Source organism: Vidua chalybeata, chromosome 19 (assembly GCF_026979565.1).
Source record: "Vidua chalybeata isolate OUT-0048 chromosome 19, bVidCha1 merged haplotype, whole genome shotgun sequence".
Classification (NCBI taxonomy): Eukaryota; Metazoa; Chordata; class Aves; order Passeriformes; family Viduidae; genus Vidua; species Vidua chalybeata.
Window position 1 is genome coordinate 9,580,677 of NC_071548.1, and position 27,716 is coordinate 9,608,392.

At 51.1% G+C, this 27,716-nt stretch overlaps 1 protein-coding gene across 3 annotated transcripts; it reads left to right on the plus strand.

The window, feature by feature from the left end:
- The first annotated feature begins 6,963 nt into the window (after positions 1–6,963).
- CACNG5 (calcium voltage-gated channel auxiliary subunit gamma 5) lies at positions 6,964–25,009 on the plus strand. 3 transcript variants are annotated; one of them, XM_053960281.1, is made up of 7 exons: positions 6,964–7,040; positions 12,177–12,484; positions 19,500–19,771; positions 20,326–20,412; positions 21,281–21,421; positions 22,047–22,192; positions 22,551–25,009. In XM_053960281.1, the coding sequence occupies exons 3-7, from the start codon at positions 19,564–19,566 to the stop codon at positions 22,806–22,808; spliced, it is 840 nt and encodes a 279-aa protein (XP_053816256.1). In that variant the 5' UTR covers positions 6,964–7,040; positions 12,177–12,484; positions 19,500–19,563; the 3' UTR covers positions 22,809–25,009. The 3 variants fall into 3 exon arrangements, with proteins under 3 accessions (XP_053816256.1, XP_053816257.1, XP_053816255.1); XM_053960282.1 differs by lacking the exon at positions 6,964–7,040 and adding an exon at positions 7,439–7,526 and having other exon boundaries at positions 12,307–12,484; XM_053960280.1 differs by lacking the exon at positions 6,964–7,040 and adding an exon at positions 7,445–7,526.
- The last annotated feature ends 2,707 nt before the right edge of the window (positions 25,010–27,716 follow it).

The following is a 27,716-nucleotide window of genomic DNA, read 5'->3' on the forward strand; positions in this document are numbered from 1 at the left end:
CTTTTGTGAGAGTTTGGTCTGCCTTGATGAAATTTGCTTTCAAAACTGACTCCCTGGGCCAGAGGCTGCAGAGAGGTTGGTGTGATCAGCCACAGAAACTGCCCAGTCTGGACCTTGATTCTTCAGAGACAGAATTTTAACCTGGCTTTTTGGTTTTAACTCTTATTAATGAATCAAGAGGAAAAAAAACAGCTTACCTAAAAAAGATGTGTCTGGAAGAGGATTTCTCTGTGCTGACCTTGGTGGTGCTGGGCTGCTCCAGGTGTGAAAGCCAAAGGGAAAAACAGCCCCAGGAGCCAAAGGAGGTCTCAGATTGGAGGGTTTGCTTCAAAACTTGGTGTGGGACTTGGTGGTCAAGGGATTTACCCTCCTTGGGAGCAGTCAGACCCAAGAAACTCAAATTCAATTTGTCTTTTTGAGTGTGGGAGCCCTGAGTGGTTCATTCCACCCTCTGCTGCTTCTTCCTGGGAGTAGGGGCTGTTTCAGTGATTGATTGTCTAAAATTCTCAGCATCCAGAACTCCAACAGGCAAAATTAAAGGAAAATCCTTCAGTTTTGATCACTGATGAGCCCCAGGGCCCCACCTGTGTGATGAAATAGCTGATTTAGCACTCCTGACTTCCCTTTGGCTCCTGGGGGACCAGACACGATGTCCCAGTCCCACCAGCCCCGTCCACCAGCCTCGTTCACACCGACATCGTTGGTTTTCAAAACTTGAAAGCAATGTCCAAATATTGTGACAGTTTGACAGACAGCTCCCTTCCCTGCCTGCTCTCACAGGATTGAAGCTCATGCTGATTCACTTACTGGGCTTGTTTCGTTTGCAGAAGTCTGGCTGAGTTTGCCCTAAGGAATGGTTAAATTCTGGGTTTTTCTCCAAAGAGTCAGTGTTTGCAGGCTACTTCACGTCTGTCATCTCACGTGCTCAGCTTCTGAAGCCCATGAACACACCTCAGGCCTTGGGAGCTTTCTGCAGAGCAGATCAGGGACTTTGGGGATATATCACTGCCCTGAGCTCTGTGTCGTGGACACAGAGTTGGTGCCTCCAGGGCAGGAGGAAGGGGGTCCTCAGCTCTCCATTCTGCCAGAGCTGCACCCCCAGCCCCTTGGCTGGCCAGGATTTGTGGCCAAACCACCACAGTGCCCATCCAAGGGGCTGTTGGCTTTTGGGGTGACAGCTTGGACATGAGTTTCTGAACTGTCTCCTTGGGGAAAAACAAGTCTGGCAGAGCCATGGGTGGCTGGGCATGGACTCACAGGGGTGGGAGAGCCTCTGGCTACCCCATGGCCACACTCTGCACCCTCCCACCTCAGACTGGTGGTCTCATGAGCAGGACAATCCCCCAGCTCACAGTGGGATGTGTCAGCTGTCACAGGAGGGTGGTGAGAGCCTGTGTGGGCTGCTTTGGTGCGATGGGGTGTGGAAAAGGGGAAAATGCCTGTAACTGCATCTTTGACTCTTTCTAAGCAGGCAAGATGAAGCTGGTGGTTCTGGGGAAAATGAAGTGTTAAAAGCTCCTGCGGGAGAGGCTGAAGCTCTCTGTGCCTGCCACATCCATGTTTGAGAGCATCTCCATCAGGAATATTTCCAGCACAATAAATCACACCCAGTGTTCATGCCTGCCTCCCCCAGCCCCAGCCTCTCTTCAGAGATTTGGGTATTTGATTCAGAAATCTCAGAATATTTTTGCAGAGCTGGTGTGTGAGCTGCAAATAAAACCAGCTCCTCCGAGAACTGCTTGGGTAGCTGAAATCATGACTGCATTAATTACCACGAGGTAATTATAATCCCACCTGCTCCCTGGGGAGCTGTGGTAAAGCAAAGGCAAATCAGTCAGGGGCCCAAATCAGGACAGCTGTTGCCATGTGTGGATGGCTTGTCCTCAAATGGATGTTTTCCCCAGCTGCATCTGTCACTTGTCACCTTCCCAAAGTGGTGCCGCACCAAAGAAATGGGGATGTGATGGGGAGACCACTCAGTGGCAGGGCTGGACCCACAGAGTTACCTACAGAGGTTTTTTTCATTTTTTTCCCTTCTTTCCCAAAAGAAGGGCATGGAATGAGGCAGATCTCATGGGAAATGAGTCAAGGCTGGTTCCTTCTCTGGGGACTTGCTGCATTTGCTGCCAGGGTGACAGTGTCAGACAGCAGCTGCCACTTCCAGTGCTCATTACTGGTCCCTGAGCCAGTGCCTGACATCCTACCCCAGCAGAGGTTGTTGCACAGGCTGATGAAGGACAGGAAATAATTCCAAAGCCAATTTAAAGCACCCTACCTGGGAGAGGAAAACAAAAAGTCAAACAACCAACCCCATAGTGGAAGTTTGCTTAGAAATATTTTAGATCTTACTCTTGCCCATCAAGGCTGGCAAAAATCATTTATCTCTTCACATGCTGGGCATGAATTTTGTGTGTGTGTCTGAGAGAGAGAGAGAGAGAGAGAGAGTTTGGTCCTCATCTGTCCTATCTTTCCTATTTTTCCTATTTGGGGCCTTGATCCATCCCCCCTTACCTTGCTCCTCTATTCAGAACACTTCATAAAAGTCAGTGCCCATAACAGGGAGACTTCCAAATCCACATAAAACATGCTGCAACAATTTCTATAAAACCTCATTAAACCTTCAACATTTCCAGGGTCAGCTCAAGAAAAGCACTCTTTTAACAAGATGCATTTGCTTCTCCTTCAAGTGTAACTGTGTCTGGGACACTGATTAGGTGAGGTTCCAGGGAAAATCCACCAGAAACAGCTATAAAAGCAACCAGCAAGGGCAGAAGGAAGGAAAGGCCAGCAGTGAGAGCATCCCAAAAGCCCTTGGATCAGTTCCTGGTCCTTTTGGGATAAGTCATTTAGCATTCTTGTGCCTGATTGACACTAACATCATTAAAAGGTTGGTAATGAATTTCAGTGCTATATAAATCACACGGAAAACTATTACCCTTAATACCAGTGTTACGAGGCTTTAATAATTAATGTCATCTAAACTTCTTTCCAAAACATGACCTTTGAAATCAGATTGCTGTGGCCAGAGCCATCCCTCATCCTGCAAGCAGCTGCTTTCCAGTCAGTCTGGTGGCTCCAGTGGGGTTGTGCTGGGGAACCTGGATGGGTCCAGTTCCAGGAACAGCTCCCAGAGGGAACCTGTGTTGGTGGAAGCTCCACTCCTTGTGCAGCAGGATACCAGAAAACACCAGTAGTGAGAAAAAAGCACTGCCAGCATCAGTTCCAGCTTGTCTGGTTGTAGGGCACTGCCCTGCAGGGTGAAAGGGGTGATGTGGGCACTCCCTGCTCTTTCAGACTCCTTCTCTCCTGTGTGGGGTTGCTCAGATCCCCGGGCAGCCTGGGCTGCTGGTGCCTGCCAGCCCTGGAGCACCACGGGGCTAAAGGCTGCACCTGGAAAACTCCTCAGCTGGCACATCCTCCTCTTTCTTGAGCTCAGTTTAGCCCCAAATGATGACAGAGGGTATTTTATTTGAAATAAACTCTCTAACTTCCATTCACACGTGTGCTTTTGTTGTTCTGTGAGTCAGAGCTGCTTGGGGAGGCTGCAAAAGGCTCCACACATTTATTTTCTTCAGGCTTTCACACAGCATGTGGGTGCTGGGTTAAAAATAATGTGGCACCTCTCCTTGAGCTTCCTCCCAAACAGTGGATCCAGGCAGAGGGATGTGCAGGGGAAACAGCAAATGGAGCTGCAGCTCCAACAGCCCACGGAGTTAATTCCTTTATTTTAGTCATGGTGCAAGCGGGATGTGAAAACCCTCCCAGAGAGAGGGGAAGGGCTGGTGTTCTTTGGTGCTGTGAGTTTTACGTCTTTCCCTGTTTTCAGTGTTTGAAAAATGAAACAACAACGCTGCTGGGTTAAGGAGCAGAAGTTGTGCAGAACTCCTTCCACTGCACAGGACCTGGCTGCAGCAGCTCGTCCCACCTGCACAGTGCCACGAGTGCTGCAGGTGTGGATCTCAAAGCCAAGATGCCGGTGCCAGTTTTGCTGCCCAGTGTGAAATACCCCACAAACACCATCCAGGAGAAACAAAAATCTCTCAAGTCTCCCTCAGCGAGTGGCTCCCAGCCTCTGGGAGCTGCCCCGTGGCTTCCCTGGCCGTGGTGCTGAGGCTGCTGAGGCTGCTCTGCGTCTCTGCCGTGCTCCGGCATCCCCCGGGCCTCCCCCCGGCCATGCTGCCCACGAAATGACAAAAAATAGCAAGAGCTGAACAGCTGGCATGGAGCATCCGTCACCTCCCACACAAGTCACAGCAGCTCCAGCATCCCAGCTTGTTGCATTCACCTGCTCGCCCTCCTCTTCCCTCGGGCAAACGCTGCAACCCCTGGCTGAGGCTGGCCTCCCCTCCCTGTGCCCAGAATGCTTCTCCCAGCCTGGTGTGCAGGTAAAATTGCTCAGTAAAATTGTCAGTCTGACACCAGATCAGAGCCATGGGTGGGCTCAGCGGTGGCTGCCCTTTGCTGGGTGGATTTGCTGTCCAAATAATTCAGCACAGATCAAATTTGAGGGAATAGAAGGGGAGGCAAACCTGAGGTTTCCTACCAGCTGGTGGCCCAAGCTGACAGGACCAGACCTTTTATTTCATAATAACCTGAGTGCCTTCAAGGTGGCTTCTCTTGATAGGGAAAAGACCAGGGAAAAGCATCCTTGCAGATGTCACCTGTCAGAATCAAACTCTTGTAGCTGAAATGAGACGTGCCCACCACCCCCAGTGCACTGCTGACAGCCCAGGGAGAGCTGCTGTAACGAATCACTTCTGCTCTGAGCCACTAATGAAGCTCAAATCCCTCCTCAGTAATAAGGTTTGACCTTGGGTGCATCCTAAAAGCTGCTGCTGAGGTGTCCATGGAGCTTCAAGCTTCCACACTGATTAAAGGGTGGTACAAAAGGCTGCTGCAGTGGCCAAGGGCTGGCAGAGCTGCTCTGGCTGGGGCAGAGCCCAGCCCTGCAGAGTCTGGCACAGCTGTGGAACATCCTGACCTGGGCAAGGTCCCACCCAGCTTCACTTGCCCCACGTGTGGCTGTAGAGGAGGATCCACAGGAGGAAAGAGCCCAGAAGGAACAGTGAAAATTGGGAAGGATAAATGATGCTGCCAGCTGGTGTTCTGTGAAACAATAAACTGAAACAGCCATTGCAGGATTTAGCAAAGTCCTGCCCCAAGGCCTGGGGGGATGCTGAGAAGATGTAAAGTGCTGATTGTCCTGTCTGGGACAGCCATGCCAAGCTTCTGTCCAAGAGAAGGATTTTCCACTTCACTGGTTTTTCCCATCATCAGGGAAACACATGTTATGGGGAGGAATTCTGGAGAGCTGCTAATGAGGTGGGAGAGTTTAGCTGTGCTGCTGGGGTTCTGGGAGGCATCGCTGGTGCTCTCTTTGATCCTGGCCCGGGAATGGCTGTGGGAAACGCTTGTGGTGTGAGTGCTGCCATTGTGCACGTGCTTTGCCAGGGCCAAAGCTGCAGTGTGGGACAAGCAGCAGCAGCAAATCCACCCGAGTGTTTCAGTGCAACTACATCTGCATGGAAGCAAAGGGGAGGGGAAGAAGCTGAAGCTCAAAATGTGTATTTCTAATTGATTATATGCATGGCTGCTGGGGGCCTCTCACACTGTGTGGTTAATTATGTCACTGTGCGAGCTGTAGCTTTATTTGTGTTGTACTCCAGTGATCCTGCCCAGAGCCCAGGCAGCAGCAGAGCAGGTTGTCTGTCAAGAAAAATGAAGGTCTGCTTTGTTTGGGTTTCTTTTTAATGATATAGAGAAAAGAAGAACGATGAGCAGCCAATTACTGTGATAAAATCATCCCCCCTGATAGCACATGGGGAACATCCAGTTCTAACAAGCCTCCTGTAGATTTGTGGTTTTATTGGCAATTCCCTGCTCATGATCTCCATCCCAGGGAAACCTCTTTCTCCTGGGATCCCCAGAGGGCATTGCCCCTCTCTGGCTGCTTTTCCAGTGCAGAATCTATTCTGCTGACCAAATCCCTGCTTTGTCCCTACTGTCAAACTCTCAAGGGATTTGCTGCTTTAAATTATTCCTCAAATGGGAATAAGAGCCCAGGAAAACATGCTGAATTCACTATAATTTAAGTATTACTGTAACTTTGTGTGAAAGAACTTATTATATAAGTTATCTATGTTATGGTATGAGTTTAATATGTATAAATAAGCAGAAACCTCTTACTGGGAGGCAGTTTTCTACCAGTCTGGATCTGGAACTTGCCTATTTTGGGCTCTACCACGTTCTGGTTGAAGAAATCCAAACCTCCACATCTGCATCAGCTTCTGTTCTTTCTGTAAATCAAACAGAGCTCACCAAGCCTGAGCACACGGCTCCATTGATTTCAAACAAGCCACCCAACAACACCTCCTCCGCATCTCAGATCTCACTTTATTTTGAGCTATTCTATTTAAAGCAGTCCTGTTTTGCTAACTGGGGACGCCTCGGCGAAGATGCAGCACGTTTTAGCCAGGGAGCTGGGGACTGTGGTGTGTGAGCAAAGCCCCTGCAGAGAATGAGCTGTCCCTGCAGATATTTCCATACAGTCCCGAGCTCCAGGTGCTGGGATGGGGTCCATGAGCACCCTGGGCCCTGCTCCTGGGCTGGCACCTCCTGCAGCAGGAGTTCCTGCATGGTGCATGACCCTTTTCTTGCCCTTCCTGCTCTGTTCAATGAAGTGTCCCATTGCTGGACACCTCCATGGAGCTGCCTCCTTCTTCTTGGCTCTGCCTCTTATTTTCGATGTGTTTTGGCTGAATCACCCAGTCTGGCAGGGGTTTCCAGAGCCCACAGCATCTGCCCCTGCTGTCCCTCTCTCCTTTAGCCCTGGCTCTCTCCCTGCCTCGGTCCCAGCCCTGCCAAGCTGGCTCTGTCCAGCACACTGGGCTTGCTGCCCTCCAGCCCTGCCCGCTGTCTGCTGTGTCTTTAGCTGTGCATTTCACACTGCTGCCAGAGCCAGCTTCCCCTTCCCCAGCTCCCGAAGGAGCCGTGTCCCGGGAAGCGCAGCCTCCCCAGCGCTTGGAGCAGAGTTTTTGCAGGTGTGGGGTGCAGGGAAGGGAGGAGGCGCAGAGGGGCAGGAGCAGGGCTGGCTCCCAGCCCTGCCCCAGTGGGAGCCACAGCTCCGGGACTGGGCACGGATGGGTGGGAGCAGAAGGGAAAGGAGGAAAAAAGCGGGGAATAGAGAGAAAGTGGGGAAATACAGAGAAAGGGTGAAAGGAGAGGCGGGAATAGGGAAAGGGGGCATAGAGGGAAGTGAGCGGAGGGTGGGGGGTAGAGAGGAAGAAAGGGTGGATGGAGAAGGAGGGAGGGGAGGGGGAGGGAAGAAGGGGAGGATGGAGAAGGGGAAGGAGGGATGAAGGGAGGGAGGGAACGGGGGCATGGAGGGGAGGGAGAGGTGGGCTGGCCCCGCCGGCGCCATGTGATGCCCTCTCCTCCCCGGGCTCTCCCGGCGCGGCGCGGAGCGGAGCGGAGCATCCCCGGGGCCGCCGGCCGCGTCCCGCCGCGGAGCAGCTCCCGCGGGGCCGGTGAGTGCCGGGACTGGCATGGGGAGGGCAAGGCTGGAGCTCCTTCCCGTGTCCGGACCAGGCTGCCCCGGGAGCGGGGGGGGGACGGTCCAGGAGGTGGCTTCGTGGGGGCTCCGAATTGGATGTAAAGCCCTGAAAGTTTAAAGGCGAGGGAAGAGGGATCAGGGTGCGGAGCCGCAGGGCTCAGGGCAGGTATCCCTGTGCTTTCCGTATTCCCCTTGGAGTGGGGACCGGCCGGGGGGCGGCGCGGGCACCGCCCCGGGCAGCATCCGCCGCATCCCCGGAGCTCAGCGAGCCCCGGCGGGCGCGGCCGGACGCGCTGAGGTGCCCGGGTGAGGTGCCCGTGTGCCCTGCCCGGGGACTGGCACCGCTCGGGTGGCGGCGTTTGACTTCGCCCGATTCCCGACGGAAGGACCTGAGCACGAGGAAGCCGGAAAATCCCGGCACTTCTTCCCTGAGAACCTCATCCCTGGGCTTTCCCCCCGCAGGCTGCTCTAACTGAGGCCATGTCTCGGGCGCTGAGAGCATCCCCGTCCTCAGCGGCGAGTTTGGAACGTTTTGCTGAGGAACGGATGTGTATTTTTCCCAGGGAATATGAAATCTGCGGGAAGTCAGGCTGTGAATATTTTCCAGCGTAGCAAACCCCTTGGAGAGGGGAGTGAGAATTGAGCGAGGCTATCTGAGAAAAACCTGACCTGCTTCTTAAGTGAAGTGCCGGGGGTGAGGGGAAAGGCTGGATCGCGTGTTACCATATGAACAGGGAACGGGGACGTGGAGCCTGTCCTCACTCCACGAGCTCCTTATCCACAGCCTGGGGAAGGTGGTGAGGTCTGAGATGTGAGATGTGAGATCTGAGATGTGAGATGTGAGATGTGAGATGTGGTGGTTCAGCCACCGCGGCGAGCAGGGAGGCTCTGACACGGCCTTTGGCTCTTGATTAATTGCCGGATGTTCGTAGAACTTCATCAGCCCCTGACGCGGGATGCTGCTTGCAGCTTTTAGGGTTGGGGCTTCCAGGCACGGAGCTGCAGGAGCTCCTCAGGGTGCCCGGGGAGCGGGTCTGACCTCGGCACCGCTGTCACCACTGTGTCCCCGTGTCCCCCAAATCCCCCTGGGGGAGAGGAGGACTCGTCGGAGCTGGTGGGCTCCTGCACGGTACAGGTGAGCCTTTGGAAAGGGCAGCAAGGGCATTCCCTGAATGCTGGAAAGGGCAGCAAGTTGCACTCCCTGAAGATAGCACAGCTTCAGCCAGAACACTGCAAAAGCTATTTCAGCTAAAGAAGAGAATTTCTGCTGAGTTTCCTGCAGCAGCAGTGAGTGCTGGTGGCATGACCCAGGCTGGCAGCTTTGCTGGAGGAGCATTCCCGTGTTTCCATCACTGCTGCCCTTTGGTCTCACAAGTGCCTCGTGTCTGGGCTCCTTTCAGAGGCTCCTCTGCCACTGTTTGAGCAGCACATTTCAGTCTGTCATGTCGGGACCCACGTAAAAAGCCCAAGGGCAGGAGACTGGCTCCCAGCAGCCCATCCTGTGCCATCACACCTTGCCCCTAGGCTGCCCCAAGTGACATCCAGGGGACAGAAATGTCTCTGCGTGGGGGTTCCTCCGATCCCTTGCTGTATTCTTGTAGCTGTTGAATATATTCATTGAGCTGAATGAATTTCCACCTGGCAGCATCCATAGCACAGCTTTTGCAGCTTCAGCTTTATTTATGGTGAGGGGAGGGAATATAAAATACAAAAGAGAAATAATGTACAAGACTGCAGAGATTTCAATGGTATCAGTGAGCTGTGAGCTGTGCAAGGCTGGAGTGAGCACCAGGAGTTTTGCCTAAATCAGCTGGGGAGATTTAAAGCCCTGGGTTTTAAACCCCTGGGTTTAACATGACATTTTAAAAATAACTTTTGACCTAGACCCCGTCATCTAGTTATGTGGGGATCTTAAACTCACTGAAATTAAAGACAGTTTGGGTTCTAGGTGTGTTCTAGAAAGATGGTTTGGCATTAAAGTCACACTGATTTTTAAAGCTGTAGAGCCACAACTTCTGATATTTGTAGTAAAATATTTGCTGGCAAAATGGAATTTGTGAAAGGACAACACACAAGCCTTCATCAGGCTCAGAAAATGGGCGGTCACTGATGAGTGCAGTTTGTGTGTGGTCTTTTAGGAAGACAGGAATTACAGTTTTTCTTTTATTAATGAGACAGATATTGCTTATCAGTGAAAACCCTTGCTAGAGCTGTGTCAAGGCTGCACCGAGGGCGTTACTGGAGCAGCACAGCAGCTGCATCCACTGACCCAGGACAACTTGTGGATAATTCATTTCCCCACCCAGTGCCCATCCAGTGCTTCCTGATGACATCCCCATCCTCGGGGAGCAGAGGCTCAGGTCTGCCAGGGCAGGACCTGCCCCAGAGCCCTACAGGTGGCCCTGGCTCCTTCCCAGGAGACACAAAATGGTTCTGACAGATGTTCCTTGTCCCTGCAGCAGCTCTGGCTGGGAATATCAGGTCGGGTGTAGGTGGCAGGAGAGGTGCTGCTGGGTGGGTACAAAGGGAACGGGAGAGGAGCACAGGCAGAGACCAGGCACACACAGCCAGGCCAGGTTTCACCAGGGAAGAGGTGCTGGCCTGGGGGAAAGATGGAGCAGAGTGACACCAAGTCCATTCCCTGCCTGCTCCCACAGACTTTCCCAGGATGTGACTGCACTTCCCTGTGCTGAGCAGGACAGTTGAGCCCATGGCCTCCTGACCAGCCCATGGTGCCTGTGCCTGTTCTCAGGCTGCTCCACCACATGCATGGCTTTTCCTGCCCTGACTGACCTATTAAATACTGGAACTGGTAATAAACCTTGCTAAAATCTGGGTGGTAGAAAGTTTAGTACCTCCAGCGATGTATAAATACATGTTATGTACATTAAATTACTAATTATGAAACCCAAGAAGCTGCATAAAGACCTTTCCAATGTGAAAATGGGACCAAACTTTAGCGGCTGCTCAGCGTCAGACCTGGGGAGCTGTGCATGAAGACATCACCAACAGCTTCCAAGGAGCTGTGTCCCAAGATGCTGGGGCAAAGCCACATGGAGCAGCTGCTGGCCTTGGTCACTGGGTTGAGTGGCAGCCACGAGTGTCACCAGGTTGTGAAGTCGTTTGCCAGAGGTGTGGCTGACACAGCCCTTGTGCACTTTATGCCATCATTTGGCTGCTCAGAGGCTTTGCAGTAAAGCTGGTTTCTAAGCAGGGAAGAGGGAATGCAGTCTCCTGGCTAACGAGGCACTGCTCCCTCTATCCATCATCTTTAACCACGCCGAGGGGACGCAGGTCCCTGCAGCCGTGGGCAGCACGTGCTGCCTGCCCAGTGTGCCACTTGTCTGCAGCCCTCAGTGCTCAGAGAGCCCAGGGCCCTCGGGGGATTTCTGCCTCCTCTCATTTCTCACTCTGAAAATGTTCATAAAACCCCTCCAGCTGCCAGCACTGGTGAGAAGAGCGGGAGTGGGGGAAGAGCTGTGGCTTCCTGCCTCCCCAGCTCAGGTACCCACCGACACAGGGAGTGCAAGAGCTTTAATTAGCTCTTGATGCTATTTTTACCTCCTAGCAAGCTTAATTTAGCTCAAGTTGTTATGCACTGATCGTTAAGGGGAAAAGAAGGAACCGGGGGTGTTGGCCCCTCTCTGCCGAGCAGCCTCAGCTCCTGAGCTCGGGCTGCACCTGGGGCTTTTCTTAGACCTTCCACAGCAGGGAATGTTTATAGCCCAGAGACATTTCATGGACAGCCTTTGAAGTGCTTGCACTGAATTTGGGGGCTCTGCTCACACCCACTTCAGTTCAAAACAACATCAATATCTTACAGAGTGGGGCTTGAGTACTTCAGTCGTAACCTGCCTTGTGCTGGAAGGACACAGAAACCTTGAAAAGCTGCAAGGAAGAGGATTATTCTCCCCTTTTTAATCTACAAGGCTCTTACAGAACTTCGTGCCAACTTGAATGATACTTGGAAGTGAACAAGAGCCAGCTTGTTAATAGCCCACCGGAGCAGCCCAAGCTTGGTGCTGGAGTGAGTGGATGTGCACAGCTGAGCCAGCTGCTCTCCCTCATCCCTGGCTCTGTCGCTGTGCCAGCCGAGGAGAGCAGGAGGCAGCACGGTGCTGCAGCCTGAACAGGGTCACTGGATCGTGGGGGTACTGCAGTTCACGTCTTTGGGATCTAAATACAAGCCACAATGCACCTCAGGCAGAGGTTAATGGGCAGGCACGGCTCCCATGGCAGCGAGGTTTCTGCAGCTCCTCTAGCACAGTCCCCAGCTGGTTTGCTTTGCACCATTAGATATTTCCCTCTTTCATTCTGCTTTTGTAGCTTTTTGTAGGGTATTGAAACTAGCAGTTGGGCTCAGGTCCCTGCCTGTGAGCATTCAGACACACTGTGAGTAGGAGAATTCTGTGTCAGATTTGGTAGGGAGAGAGGGCTTTGGGAAGAGCTCTGCAAAGGGCAGGGCTCAGCTATTGTTAGGGTTGTAAACTTTGAACAGATATATTTAGGTTAGGCCTGGAGAGCTGGACCCGGGTGTGTGGGCAAAATTGCAATCTCAGAGCTTTAGCTCCTGTTTCCCTCTCGAGAAATGCACTTTGTGTAATGCTTTTCTACAACACCCCAGGGCAGGAGCTGCCAGCACGTGGATGCAGAGACCTGCCTGCCATCTGCCTGGCCCTCCTGTGTCCCAGCACCCTGCAGCCCTCCTGTGGGTCAGTCAGAGGGGGAGAGCTGAGGCTGTGCCCTCCCTTCAGGTCCTGCCTGTTTCCAAAGCCATCCCACTCCCAGCTCCTCCCAGACCATCCAGCAGCTGAAGCCTCCAGTGAGGACCCTCATCCTTGCAGCTGATCTGCCAGAACTGCTCTTCCCACCTTCAGCCCCATCACAGGTTCTCCACTTGCCAAAGCATCGCTTCAGCTGGGGCTAACAGAGGTAAGAGCCTGAAACACCAAGGAAAAAGGAGACACGTGGGTGGGATGGGTTCTATAAAAGTTTTGTGGGGGATATCTGTGGATCCAGAAGGACCATGTGAATGAGACTGGCTGTACACACATGGGCTGTGCCAGCAGCCTGTGAACTAGGACCATTGGGCTGCTTGGTGGATGATTTTATTTGTGGAAGTTGCTGGGTTCATCCCAAGCCATTCGTGTGAAAGAGCTGGAGCAGGGCCAGCGAGTGCAGCAGCGTGGCAGAGGTGCCCAGTTTGGGAAAGGGTCTGCATTGAGGGCTGGGGTGGGAAATAAATCTCAGTAACTTCTCCTTTGACCTCAGGAATATCATTTGATCTCCTTGTATTTGGTGCTGGAGCTGAGGTGGGCTGAGTTATCAGTAACAAGCCTCTGCAAACCTGACCCAGGCAAAAGGGCAGGTTTGGAGCAGTCCACAGCAAAAAGGCTGGTGTGAGATAAAGAAGGAGAGGGAAGTGGGTCAGCCTTGGAGATTCAAGTTATGGTGCTTTCTATACAGCATTTCCATCGCTCTTGCACTGCCATAGCCAGATTTTTTTCACCAAACTGCAAAAAATAACTCTGGCAAGAAATGAAGCACAGGAAGTGGAAAGGAAAAGAGGACTTCTCAGAAAAATTATGTAAGTCAAGTTTAAGAGAGACAATCCCAAGTAATCTCATTACCAAAATCAGTTAGTGGTGAGCCTTGCAGAGTGTGAGCTCACATGTGGTTTCTTACTGATTATTTATCAGGTGTTCCTGGTGTGTGATGACAAGCACAAAATTAATAGGTTTGTTGTTGCTGTGGCTCAATCTGGGATTAAATAACTCATAACCAGCCTTCTTTTTATTCATTTATTTATTTTTAAAGCCTCCCTGGAGAGCCTGTGTGCCCATTGATCCAGCGCTGCTGTGTCTATGTGTCGGTAATGGCAGCGCCGCGCTGCTGCTCCCAGCTGAGGGGAAGCTTTCAAGCCCAGTATTGATCCCTTTGAAGTTTGTTTGCTCATAGTCACAGTTACAAGCCCTTGTTCAAACTGCCATGAGATGGGCTGTTTTATTTCTTAATATCAGGCTAAACATCCTCCACATCAAAAAGATTTATTTCTGCAGTTAATTTTTCCAACACGTATTTTTGGTCTCAGAAATTGAGCTGACATTTCTGTGTGACACTAATGCAGCTCTTAAAGCTGCCCTGATGTATTTCAGTCTCCCCATGTGCCAGGAGAGGTGGTGGGTGCCAACAGCCCAGGACAGGGCACCTGGAACTCTGTGGGCCAGCTCCAGCCCATATCCTCTTTGGAAATTTCCTTCTCAATGAAAAGCAGGAGACACTGCTTGTCTCTGCAGCCATCTCTGCTCTCTTCAGCTATTGTATGGAAGCAGAGCAGCCCTGTGCTCCTCTCCTGCCTGCAGCACACCTTTTCCAAGCTTCAGGAGGCACTGTTTCTTCCCAAGCAGTAATTCCAAAACCAGAACTATCTTTCCCAGCTGCCCAGTTTTCCAGGTCAGGTTTGTGGAGCTGCTTCTCCTGCGGTCCCAGGTGGAGCCATGGGTGCTGCCCTCACCATCTCCTCCTCTTCCTCTCCTCAGCTGTGGTTAAAGTCAGCTCCCCATGTGCTCCTCACACTGGTCCAACCTTCTCTGCCAACCCAAAGAGCACCAGTTCAGCTGCCCTCAGGCTGCATCCTTCACACCCTGTTTTGGGACTGAGGAATTTGCACCCTTTGGGTGTTCCACGAGCTCAGTGGGATCATTGTATTTCACCAGGGTTATTAATGACCAAATCAGCCTTTCCTGGCTTTGCCCCCGAGGGAGCCAGGGTGAGTTGTGCTGTCTGGAGGGTGACAGTGCAGTGGTGGCCTGGGCACAGTCCTGCCTGCCTAAGCACTGCCAGCTCTGAGAAGTTTTACTCTGCAAGAGCTGCTCTCCTTGACCTATTTTTTTTTTTTTTTTGCACACATCCATGGCCTGTCTTGTGTCCTGATGAAGGGATCACATTGCTCGAAGGCCCTTTATTTTTAGCCAGCCCAATTTCTTGTTGCAGCTTAGTGGGATCTGGTCCTTTCAGTTCAGCTCCATCTCTGCTCACGCTCTCCAGCATTTGATTGCTCCTACCCAGGTCCCTGGTGTTCTTTGTACATCCACTGCTCACTCGGAGGGTTTCCTACTCCCCTTTCACTGGCTTCATCCCTTCTCTTTTATGTTCTGCTCAGCCTCTCCCACTGCTCCAGATCCATGGCTGAATCTCTGATTTCCCCTGGCCCTTGGTTTACAGCATGGACCAGATATTCACAGCCACAGGCCAGCAGGCTTGTCCTGGACCTTAGCACCCCTCCACAAAGAAACCCTTCCCTCCTGTTTGCTCTGATAACCTTGGCAGCGCTTCTCTTTCTCACAAATGTCAGGAAATTGGAAATGATGTCACATAAAAATCAATGGCTTGGCCCTGCTCCTTCTGCCTTTACCCAGGGCAGGAGGGAGCTGCTGTTTTCTGGTGAACCCAGAGCAGTGATTTATTGAGGTGACCCATCCTGTCCAGGCAGCTGACCAGTGATATATTCATTTTTCTCAGCCCACCCACACAGCCCAGAGCAGTGGCTGGTGCTTGGCATTAGGCCACAGATGTGGGCTCAGAAATCTGCCCGGGATATTTCCTTTCTGTGACTGTGGAGCATCAGGTAAGAACTTACTCCAAATCTGGGTGAACTGCGTTAGAAACGAAGCCAGTGCTCATTTCATTTCCCAAAGGATTCAGGCCCAGCAAGGGCCGTGTGCTGTTTCCACCAGCAACTGTTGCTCCAAGGCAAGGAGAAATTCATTACAAAGACTGCAGATTACGTTGCAGACTGCCTTTATTATTCCCTGGACTACTACCAGGATGCCCAGTGTGATCGAAGGAGCAGGAGCAGTTCTAAGGTTCTATTTCCTGGAAGTCGTTGGGGCTCTATTCATTTAATTTAAAATCCAGCTCCTGTTGGAAACCAAACAGCCATAGGGAGCATAATACAATTGATAAAGGTCACTGTGGACTAAATCCTTCCTGATAATCAAGCCAGCTCCTGTTCTTGTCCTTGAAAAACCTTTCACTTGGGAGCCCTGTGAATCCTCCAGGCGCTGGACCTGGGGAAGGTTTGTTTCAGGCAGATGTTCTGCACCACCCCTACCCCTGTTCCCCATCACATCAGGTTGAATTCTATGTGCCAGCGAGGCAGAAATAGATACCAGTCTCTAACACATCCATGATTTCATGGAAATTGAAGTGTGAGAGGGAAAGGAATGAGGCAATTGAGATGTACAGCTCTGATGCCCGACTCCTGTCCCTGCTGTTCACGTCACACCAGCAGAAATGAGCCCAAATGGGTCTATTTTCCAGTGCCTGATGTTGGTGGACAACAAATCACAGGAAATACTTCATTATTCCCCTCTAAGTGTCTTTATCTGGACCTTCACATACTCTCTATTATGATTTTTGGCTTGTTATTAGCTAAAATGTGCAGGGAAGATGGTTGTTGATGATACATGAGCCAAGAATAGATTCCAGTTCCTTCTACCATTTTGGCACCAAAATGCCAAGAGGGATGAGACACCCTGTAGTAAATGCTGTTCATTTTGAGGCAGCAGCTAGAAAATATGGCTCTGGCCGAGCTAGGGAGAAGAATGGATGAGCCAGAGGATCTGTGTTTTGGCTGTTTGATTGCTGAATCCAATGGGAATCCATAGAGATGGGAAATGGCATCTTCCCTGGGAAATGGCAGGCACAGGGCTGATATGCTTCTCTGCCCCACAGCCACCACAGGAGGCTGCTGCCTCCTAATTCTTCAGGGAAAAAAAATCTGAGCATCCTCTCAGCACTTGGCTCCTTGCTCCCCTAGCAGGGAGGTATTTCTCCTGGGAGCACATCCTACTTTTCTTGAGCTGAGGGAAGCATTAAATAACATTGAAATGAGGCTGGTTAGCAAAGCCAAAGGTGGAGGGAAAGCTTGCAGGAGTGTGAGCTGGAGCACTTTCTTGGGCTGTCTGGAGACAGCAATCCCCTTCCTGTAGGCTGGAACCTTCTGGGAAAAGGCACAGTGTGAACGTAGGAAGAGCCAAATTCTTAATTTCATATGGAAGGGAATTGTCAAAGCTGTTGCAGCGCTTGAGGGTGCGAGTACATCTGCTTCCTACCAAGATGTACTTGCCTGCTTTGGACTCGGGGTCAGATCCCATAATTAAAGACTCTCTCTCCTTCTCTGTCTTTCACTCAAGAATTTGATACTCTTCCAGCAGCATTTCCTGCTTTTCTCTCTTATTGCTGCCCAGAGCAGTGAGCTGGAGGGGCACACAGACCTTGGATGTTGCATCTGTTCAGTAAATGCCTTTTCTTTGGACTCCACAGTAACTACAAGTTTCCTTCATGTTAATCTAAATGAAACTGCTGCAAACACAACCCAGGATGGGTGTGGGGAGCTGCTGCTGTGGATTTGTGAGACAGAACTGCTGGGGATGAGCACTGCAAGAGCTCAGAGCTCCCCAGAGCACTGGAGGAGCAAGAAACCTCTCTCAGCATCACCTACTCACCTTCACCATGAGGGAATTATGGCACAACATTATCCTTGGAGGCTTTCAGGTGTAAAAGTACAAGCTGTGTACTTTTTGGCATCTCTGAGAGTCTGTGTAAGCAAGGGAGAATTAATCTATTTGCATCAGAGGCATTAGAAAAAAAACACCCTCCTCCAGTCTGGCCGTGTTGGAACAGAGAGTTGTCACCTCCTGGTCAGGCAGGATTTGTGTCTCCTGATTTAATCACTAAACCCACCACCTTTACTGCAGTGATAATAGCAACAGGACTTCTCTCCCAAGGAGTCTGTTCACCAAGGGAGCACAGGAGTGATGGAGCCACTCCTGAGAGTGTGGAACAAAACCAGTGCAGTTCTAAAGGGAGTCCAAGGAAGATGCAGCCTGCTTAGAAAGTCAGTAGCATTTGTTGTCTAGCTGGATTTAGATTTTTTTTCCTCATTGCTTGCAGTGCTGAATAGTAGCAAAATGGGCCTTGGAAAATATACATGACATGGCACTTATCTGTGATTCATTCTGCCTTTATAGCAGCAGTCAGTAGCACTATCTGCCTCCTTGCTACTCCACACAAGACCATCTCTCACACACATCTTTTTCCTTCTTGCTCTTATTCCTTTAATCTTGTGTTGCTGTGGGTTCCCCCCACCCCTTCCCCCCATATCAATTTCACTTTTTCTCCCCTGCACCAAGAACTCTGATTTCTGGTTCTATTTTATCAGTCTGCAGGGCACCATAGGAACTTCTAATTTGCCCAAAGTAGCAAATGTGCAATAAAATAATAATAATTTAAAAAGATGCTCTACACAATTGACATGGGGATAGGGGAAGCTTTTCCTCTAGAGTTTGCCCAGGGCCTGGCTGTAGCTCTCTGTGCCCATTTCCCTGCCTTCCTCTAGAGCACAACAAGGTGGGTTTGGACAAGGGAGGGTAGTGGCAGCTCTGGCAAGAGCAACACAACAAAAAAAAAAAGCAGATTATTGTGTCATGCCATTAAGTTGTTTGATGGTGTCATAAATGTAGTGTGGCTTTTGCAAAATTAGTATGATCTCCTAATTGGTAGATCTACCATGGAAGTGGAACAGTGGCAGTGTTGGAGGGAAGTGGGATGGTGATGGGAACTGCTCGGGGCTGGGCTTGGTCCAGCAGTTATGAGCAGCTTTGTTAATCCCTGATCGTGGTGTCCGTGATCATCAGCAGCTCCTGTGCCAGGGACTGGCAGCGCTTGATAAGGCTCTGCAGGGAGATAAGATAAGATGCTGCCTGCATCCTTGGGGGGATCAGTGCCAGCTCTGGCTGGAGCAGCAGGAATTCACCTGCAGCAAACCCAACAGGAGCCAGGGAAAGAGCTGCTTCCATTCCCGTCCGTGCTGTGCCATTCCCATTCCCCATCCCATCTGTGTTGTGCCATTCCTGTTCCCCATCCCGTCCGTGCTGTGCCATTCCCCATCCTGTCCATGCTGTACCATTCCCATCCCATCCATGCTGTGCCATTCCCATTCCCGTCTGTGCTGTGCCATTCCCATTCCCATTCCCATCCCGTCCATGCTGTGCCATCCCCATTCCCCATCCTGTCTGTGCTGTGCCATTCCCATTCCAGTCCATGCTCTGCCCATTCCCATCCCGTCCATGCTCTGCCATTCCCATCCCCCCTGTGCTGTGCCATTCCCATTCCATCCATGCTCTGCCATTCCCATTCCCATCCTGCCCGTGCTCTGCCATTCCCATTCCATCCATGCTGTGCCATTCCCATCCCGCCCATGCTGTGCCATTCCCATTCCCGTCCATGCTGTGCCATTCCCATCCCGCCCGTGCTGTGCCATTCCCATTCCCGTCCATGCTGTGCCATTCCCATCCCGTCCGTGCTGTGCCATTCCCATTCCATCCATGCTGTGCCATTCCCATCCCGCCCGTGCTGTGCCATTCCCATCACGCCCGTGCTCTGCCATTCCCATTCCATCCATGCTGTGCCATTTCCATCCCGCCCGTGCTGTGCCATTCCCATCCCGCCCGTGCTGTGCCATTCCCATCACGCCCGTGCTGTGCCATTCCCATTCCATCCATGCTGTGCCATTCCCATCCCGTCCGTGCTGTGCCATTCCCATTCCATCCATGCTGTGCCATTCCCATCCCGCCCATGCTGTGCCATTCCCATCACGCCCGTGCTCTGCCATTCCCATTCCATCCATGCTGTGCCATTCCCATCCCGCCCGTGCTGTGCCATTCCCATCACGCCCGTGCTGTGCCATTCCCATTCCATCCATGCTGTGCCATTCCCATCCCATCCGTGCTGTGCCATTCCCATTCCATCCATGCTGTGCCATTCCCATCCCGCCCGTGCTGTGCCATTCCCATTCCCGGCCCGGCGCGGGCAGCAGTGGGCTGGGCTTTGGTTCAAGCTCTGGGTCTGTCAGTGATGGTTCTGTCGGCTCCTTTGGGTTCAGGGCAGAGCTTTGCAGGCTCCGTGCCGGGCGCTCCTCCCGTCCCGCGCAGCCGCGGCCGCCGCCGATGCTGTTGGCGATGAGCGCCTGCAGCAGGAAGGCGCTGACCCTGCTCAGCAGCGTGTTCGCCGTCTGCGGCCTCGGCCTCCTGGGCATCTCCGTCAGCACCGACTACTGGCTCTACCTGGAGGAGGGCATCGTCCAGCCCCAAAACCAGACGGCCGAGATCAAGCTCTCGCTGCACTCGGGGCTCTGGAGGGTCTGCTTTCTGGCAGGTACGGTCTCCTGGCCAAAAACATCCCCTTGGTTTGTTGTGTGTCAGTGCCACCCGGCAGGAAAGGGCCGAGAAAAATGGGATTTTTAGACGCTCCGCCCATCCCTGCTTCCAAACTCAGGCCCAACCTTTGGCAAGCAATGTCATCTGTTCATGCCCGACTTTAACAGCCCAAAGGATAAATCTGCCTTTGCACACAGGCTTTGGTGAGTTTGCTGCTGCCCTGCCAGACTCCCTGCCCTGTTCCAGAGCTGTAGCCACAATGCCTTGGGCAGCAGCTACAAACTTTCCATTTCATCCCTGCAAAATTCAGATTCAGGTCAGCAGGACCATTCCCTCTGCCTGTGCCAAGTTTGATGAAGCAACTTGGCTGCAGGGACAGAGTTAAATAGAACCCAAGGGAACGGGAATCTCAAAGTGACCAACCTGAAATGTCACAAAGTTTCAGCTGCTTTGGAGAAGTCAGGAGAGAAGTGAGGAGCTCTGACATGGCCCCTGGGATGACCTTAAACCCCCTGGCTTCAGAGGTCACATTTTTGTCCGTGTCTGCCGCAGGTGAGGAGCGTGGCCGGTGCTTCACCATCGAATACGTCATGCCCATGAACATCCAGCTGACATCTGAATCCACAATCAATGTCCTGAGTAAGTTATTTGGTGGGGTTCCACCCTTTACATCCTGCAAATCACCAAGTCCCAAGCACTAGGGACCCTCCCCAAGAAACCCCCTTTGTGTTCTTGCCAAAGAAGCTCTGAGTTCCTCGACAGTGCTGCCACACAATGACACAACTACGTTTTTTACTACGGGACTTGCACAGAGTGCTCATAAGCTTTTCTAATGGCAGGATGGCCACGGAGGCTCTAAGCTGTACAGTTTCCTGTCACTGGCTATTCAGCACTAATGTTTATCAAAGTGTTTGGCTTTTTAGTCTCCTCTCCATAATTTGCAGCTGTATTTATTCCCTTGCAATTTTACACATTATATAGCAGGATGAATTGAGGATGGAGTGTCACAGCTCTCACGATGAATTCTGCAGTTATTTCTGAATTAATAAATAGAAGTGTTTTGCAAACATGCAGTGAAGCTAGAGAAAAAAATCAGGTTCTGATGATTGCCTATGCAACACTTCACACAGGAACCCTCAGAAATGCAAACATCAGCAGAGTCATCACCATGGAGGTGGGACACTGGCACAGGTTGCCCAGAGAGTCTGTGGATGCTCCATCCCTGAAAATGTTCAAGGCCAGGTTGGATGGAGGCTGGAGCAACCTGGCATAGTGGAAGGTGTCCCTGCCCATAGCAGAGAGCTGGAACATAAGGTCCCTTCCAACCCAAACCATTCTGTGATTCCATAATTCTATGTTTTACTCAGCTCATTAGCAAGGAGAAAAACTCAAACACAGCATGGTCTGAGCAGGAGGGTTGGCAACCTCTCACCCAGCAAAGCACATTTCTCAGACTGTTTAGGGAATATTAACCTGTTCTCACTTCCCTCTGCTCCTCTCTCAACAGAGATGATCCGTTCTGCCACCCCCTTCCCTCTGGTCAGCCTCTTCTTCATGTTCATCGGCTTCATCCTGAGCAATATCGGCCACATCCGGCCTCACAGGACCATCCTCGCCTTCGTCTCGGGGATATTCTTCATCCTCTCAGGTGAGTTCTGCAAGCCAGGTTTTCTCCTGACAGCCCTTGATCGTGGAGCACATTTGCTTTAGTAGCTGCTGCTGCTCTCCTAACCTGCCCTGCTGGCTCCTTGTCAGGCTCATCACTCCCAGCTCAGTCCCACAACCTGATCAGACCTCATGGGATGGATGCAGAGCTTTGTGGAAATGTGGGAAAGGGCCCCCCCAGCCCGTGCAGGAGCAGGTGCCGGGGGAGAGGACGCTTCTCATGGCATATCAGTCACAGGAGAGATCTGAAACTTCAAACTGCTCAGTTGGGCTGTGTCTACATGAGAAAAGTGAATGTTTTATTCATGGTGTTGTGCAAGTGCTAAACAAATAGCTGTGACAGCTGAGCTTTGAAGCAGCTCCTACTGGAGCCAGATCTCTCCTCCCAGTGCTCACAGATTTCCCTGAGCAGGGAATGTTTGACTGGAATGAGAGGAGTGCCCTGTGTTGGAGCAGCAGGAGGGCAGCTCCTTTCCCCAGTTATTACAAGCACACTCCCAAGTTTTTTACTTTCCCCCAAAGCCAGGCCTTTACTTTCCCCCAAAGCACCAGGAAGGTGCTTCTTCAGCAGCTTCATCCCTGAAGCATTTCCCACTGTCCTTCTCCAGGTCTGTCACTGGTGGTGGGGCTGGTCCTCTACATATCCAGCATTAATGATGAGATGCTCAACAGGACCAAGGACTCGGAGTCGTTCTTCAATTACAAATATGGGTGGTCCTTTGCCTTCTCTGCCATCTCGTTCCTTCTCACAGAGGTACCCACGCCCTGTAATAAGTGTATCCCATTCCCAGGGGTGGGCAGACTGAGGCTGTTGGCAAAAAGGGGGCTCAGACAGGGTTTAAGGGAGGGCTGTGAGGGTAGGGGGGTTATGTATAACGTAAAGGGGGGACAATCCCAACCTGGAGCACTGATGGGACATTTGGTCACAGTTTGATGCCAGGCACAAAAAGCAGAGATGTGGTTGTGCCACGCTATTCATTGCACAGACCCAAGGCACGGGGCAGGGACGTGACGGCGCTCGGGTGCTTTTGAGCATCAGCACAGCACAAAACGGGCGATTTCTGGGCTGTCCTGCTCGGGTGGCGGTGCAGCCGTGTGTCTCTGTCCCGCAGAGTGCCGGGGTGATGTCTGTGTACCTGTTCATGAAGCGCTACACGGCCGAGGACCTCTACAGACCCCACCCCGGCTTCTACCGGCCCCGCCTGAGCAACTGCTCCGACTACTCGGGGCAGTTCCTGCACCCGGACGCGTGGGCGCGGGGCCGCAGCCCCTCGGACATCTCCAGCGAGGCGTCCCTGCAGATGAACAGTAACTACCCAGCCCTGCTCAAGTGCCCCGACTACGACCAGATGTCCTCGTCCCCGTGCTGAGCCCCGCGGCCCCGCGCCCGCTCCGGTGGTCGCCGCGCCCCGACTCCGTTTGTCGTTTTTTTTAGGCCGCTCTTTCTGGCCAATTCTCTATTTATAGGAGCGTAAATATAACCAGAGAGATTGGTTATATAACCAATAGTGTAACCTAGAGAATTGGGATGTTTCCCTTTCTTTGTTTTTTGGGTTGTTTTATTCCTCCCTGCATAACTAAGAATCTCTCCAAAGTCCTCCTCTCATAGCTCATCCCGCTGAGCAAACAGCAGTTCTGCCTGGGGGATAAATCTAGGCTGGACTCGAGAGCAGGAAAAAGAAAACAGAGTAGAACTAAGGAAAAAAAAGGTGTATTTTTTTGGTGTAGGTAGGTAGGCTGATAAAGTTTGTGCATTCGACTGTATCATTGAATTCTATATTTACTGGCCTGAGCGCCAGCAGGCATAAAAGATTTGTGTAACTTTCCAAGAAACAACCAGCATTAGAAAAATACAAATTTTGTCTTGACTGAACACTTACTGGTTGGTACCTCTCACTGCTGGAATGGGAAATAGCCATCCTTCCATGAGACCTCAGCAGGCCTGGACACCAGCAGGTTGTTGTTCCTCTATGGCCCCTTGCAAACTATTGCTTAAATATCCCATGTTAGACTGGAGGCACTCTGGGGAGCTGGACTGGAGGGATGGCTCCAGCACCCAAATTTCCTCTGCTGTCCTATAGACAAGAAGCCTGAAGCATAAATGGGAGAATTTCAATGCAGCATCAGGTGGAAAACAACCTAAACCTTTCCCATGGGAAACGCCAGGTGCAGGATTTAGAGGAAAGAAGTTATTTAAGTGAGAGGCAGGACCCCAAACTGGTGTCAAGTGATGTAGCTGAGATCATTGGTACAAGTCCACTGCAGAAAAGTAGTTGGCTTATTTTACATTTTGGCAAGAAAATTGTATTTTCATTGCTTTTTTTTTTTTTTTTTGTGTGTGTGTGTGTGTGTGTGTGTGTGTGTGTGTGTGTGTGTTTATTTTGAGGTTTTAGTTTTGAAAATTCCATTTGATGCTTTGGCATTTTGGCCTTAGCCAGCTGCCAGGGGAAAACACCACTGCCACTGGTGGAAAACAAAGGGCACGGAAGGAAAAGGCTGTGATCCCTCCAGCGAGCCCCAGCTTGTCACCTTGCAGGAGAAAGAGCTTTGCCCAAACTTTATTTCTGTTCTTGTTATTTTAAACCTTCCTGAAAATTTCCGTTCTGCAAAACAAAACTGTCTGGGGATTCTTGGTATGTTTGAGCTTGTTTTGTCTTACTGTTAATTAAAAGAAATAGAATATATGCAGTTTTAACCTCATTTGTAGCACACTGCGTTATGAATGTTGGACCTCTTGGTTGTTATTATTCAATATTATTATTTATTATTTGCTATTAAATATTTATTCTTTAGAAACTCCTCCAAAGTAGGGGTCAAGTCCTGGTGCAGCACCACTGTTTGCATCCATTACAGCACCTGTTCCACAGGACATCACTGCAGGAGTGTATCCAGCCAGCTCTGGAACAGGATTACTCCTCTCCACTTCCTCCAGAGAAGCAAGTAATGCATATTTAGTGTATATCTGGGTAGATTCCTAATTTGCAAAGTTTTAAAATCAGGGCATCTTTTTGTAGACACAGTTCTATTCACCCTCAGTTTCTGTATGACCCTCAAGCATTTTTGTGTTCTCAGTTAAGCCCCAGTTTTTAAGTGCTACGTGACAGCTTGGCTGCTGGGAAGGTTCAAGCACTAAAGCACAATGCGGCCCCACCCTCCAGGAACAAATCTGCTGGTCCTCAACTGCCCCCAGCCTGACAAACCATCAGTTTGCCATCAGGATCCCCGTATTCAGTGTGAATTTGGCTCCAAAAAACCACTGGAGTTTACAAGCAATCATTTTGAATTTCCCAGGGGCTGATCTGGTTTGCTGGGCTTGATGCTGGTGATTTTTGGTGGCTCAAAGGCTGTTGCCTTTGCATGTTACTCTTGATGGGTGCTGATATTCTCGGTTCTTGGGAGGGAGATGTTCAGGGTCACCAAAACTGCTGATGGCCAGAGCCACAAGGGCTCTCCCATGGCCACGTTCCTCACACTGGGGAGTCATCCTGTGGTTAATCCTGTGCAGCATCACGAGATGTCCCTGTCCCCGAGTGGAATTTTCCTTTGCACTGATTAAATACAGAATTATTCATTTTGTAAATTTAAATGTTTGACTACACAAGTAGAAGAAATTAGAAGAACTTCATGCCTTCCTCAAGGCCCCTGAAGGTTTAGCAGAGTCTAGGGGCAAATTAGAAAAGTAATTATTTTAATTCATTGGAGAGATTCTCATCATGTGGCTGCATTTGTGAGCCTGGGAGTTCACACATTCACCCAGTGAGCACAAGTGCAGGACTGCCAGAAAAAATCTGTTAAAATAAATGCTTGCTGTTGGTTCAGTAAATGTATATTTTAGGTAGGATAACGTGGTGTTTGCAAATCACAGGCAGCAATGGTTGTGCCTCTGGGTGCTGCTCTGTCCCTCCCAAAGTGCCTGCTGTGGCAGCAGCTCTCGCTGTGGGTGGCTGTGGGCCTCCTAATGCAGTTATCACACCTTCGTGGGCTGTGGAGAAATTTTCCCAGAGCCTTGGATCCTTGGAGCCGTGGCCTGGGTGAGGGGCTGGGGTGAGCCCAGCCACCCTGCCAGGCTCACCTGCCCCAAGAACCACCCTGGAGCTGCAGCTCCCCAAGCAATAAATGCTTAGTAAATACATGCAGCACCCCCTTAGGACACCAATTAATCATTTTATCCCCTCTTCTAATCACCTGGCGTGGTTTTACCCCACAGCCTCCCTTCTTGAGGAACAGCACTCAGTCCCTTCCTTCAGTCTCTCTCCCACCCACTTCAGTCATGCCCTCTCGCTGTGTTCTGTGTCTGTTTCTTTGACTGCAATAAACAAAAAGTGGATTTTGAGTGTAAACTACCAATTAAATTAGAGGTTTTACCCCATGAGTCCTTAAATTCACCCAATGGGATGATGTCCTGGTTTTGGACAAATTAGGGGAAAACACCTCCAAAGGAGCCCCCTATAGGAAACCAAACCCTCCGCAACCTCCCCCCCACCACCGGGTTCGGGAGGAATTCCTTCAGAGGGGAAAGTGGAAAAAACTTGTTTATTAAGGCACAACAAAAAAACACTCCCCAGCACAAGAGAGATAGCCCAAGACGACCACAGATGTTTTCACCAGTCCAAGGGAGTTGAGCTGTATCTCTCTTCGCCGCAGAGGGTACGGAGCTTCTTTCGCAGACCCCGGGGGAGCTCCTGCCCGGAGTAGGTCCGATGTCTTCGGGGGGGGGGGGGGGGGGAAAGGGAACAACGGAAACCGGGAAAAAGGGAAAAAAAAAAAATGGCCAAAAAGCAAGCCAGCGAAAAGCAGAGAAAAAAGAGAGGAAAGCAGAGCCAGCAAAGCATGCAGCCAGCAGCAAGCAAAGCAGCAAGCAAGCTAAGCGGCAAGGCAGCAGCCAGCCCCGGGGGTGGGGGGGGGGAAGGAAGACAAAACAAACTGAGGACAGGGAACAAAAACCACGATTGGGATAATGAGCATGAAAATGTCCTGTCCCCACGACAGATGAGCCAAGCCTCCCCCAGGCCCGTGGGAAGGTGACTGCTGTCTGACACTGCACAGAAAATGGTTTGTACTGAGAAGCACAAAAAACTTGTTTTGCATGAATGACTAATTGGTGTCAGAGTCTTCGTGCACAGGGCTGCAGCTCCTTGAACTGCAGCAGCAGAGCGAGTTACTGGGATTAAGGGTGAAATAAAGCCTGGTTAAATAAAGCCTAGGATTAAGGGGTAAATAAAGCCTGATCCTGGTGCAGTTCCCTGCTCCAGGTGCTGCTCAGGCCTGCAGCAGGTGGAGGTTTTTCTGTCCCTGCCATCAGCAGGGACACAAGCACACACCTCCATCCCACAGCCTGGGTGTCCTGTGGATCCTGGGGATGGATGGATGGATGGATGGATGGATGGATGGATGGATGGATGGATGATGGATGGGTGGATGGATGGATGGATGATGGATGGATGGATGGATGGATGGATGATGGATGGGTGGATGGATGGATGGATGATGGATGGATGGATGGATGGATGGATGGATGATGGATGGATGGATGGATGGATGGATGGATGGATGGATGGATGATGGATGATGGATGGATGGATGGGTGGGTGGATGATGGATGATGGATGGATGGATGGATGGATGGATGATGGATGGATGATGGATGGATGGATGGATGGATGGATGGATGGATGGATGATGGATGGGTGGATGGATGGATGGATGATGGATGGATGATGGATGGATGGATGGATGGATGATGGATGGATGGATGGATGATGGATGGGTGGATGGATGGATGGATGATGGATGGATGATGGATGGATGGATGGATGATGGATGGATGATGGATGGGTGGGTGGATGGATAGATGATGGATGGATGGATGATGGATGGATGGATGGATGGATGGATGGATGGATGGATGGATGATGGATGGATGATGGATGGATGATGGATGGATGATGGATGGATGGATGGATGGATGGATGATGGATGGATGGATGGATGGATGGATGGATGGATGGTTGGGTGGATGGATGGATGATGGATGGATGATGGATGGATGGATGGATGGATGGATGGATGGATGATGGATGGATGGATGGATGATGGATGGATGATGGATGGATGATGGATGATAGATGGGTGGATGGGGGATGGATGATGGATGGATGGATGGATGGATGGATGGATGATGGATGGATGGATGGATGATGGATGGATGGATGGATGGATGGATGGATGGATGGATGGGTGGATGGGGGATGGATGGATGGATGATGGATGGATGATGG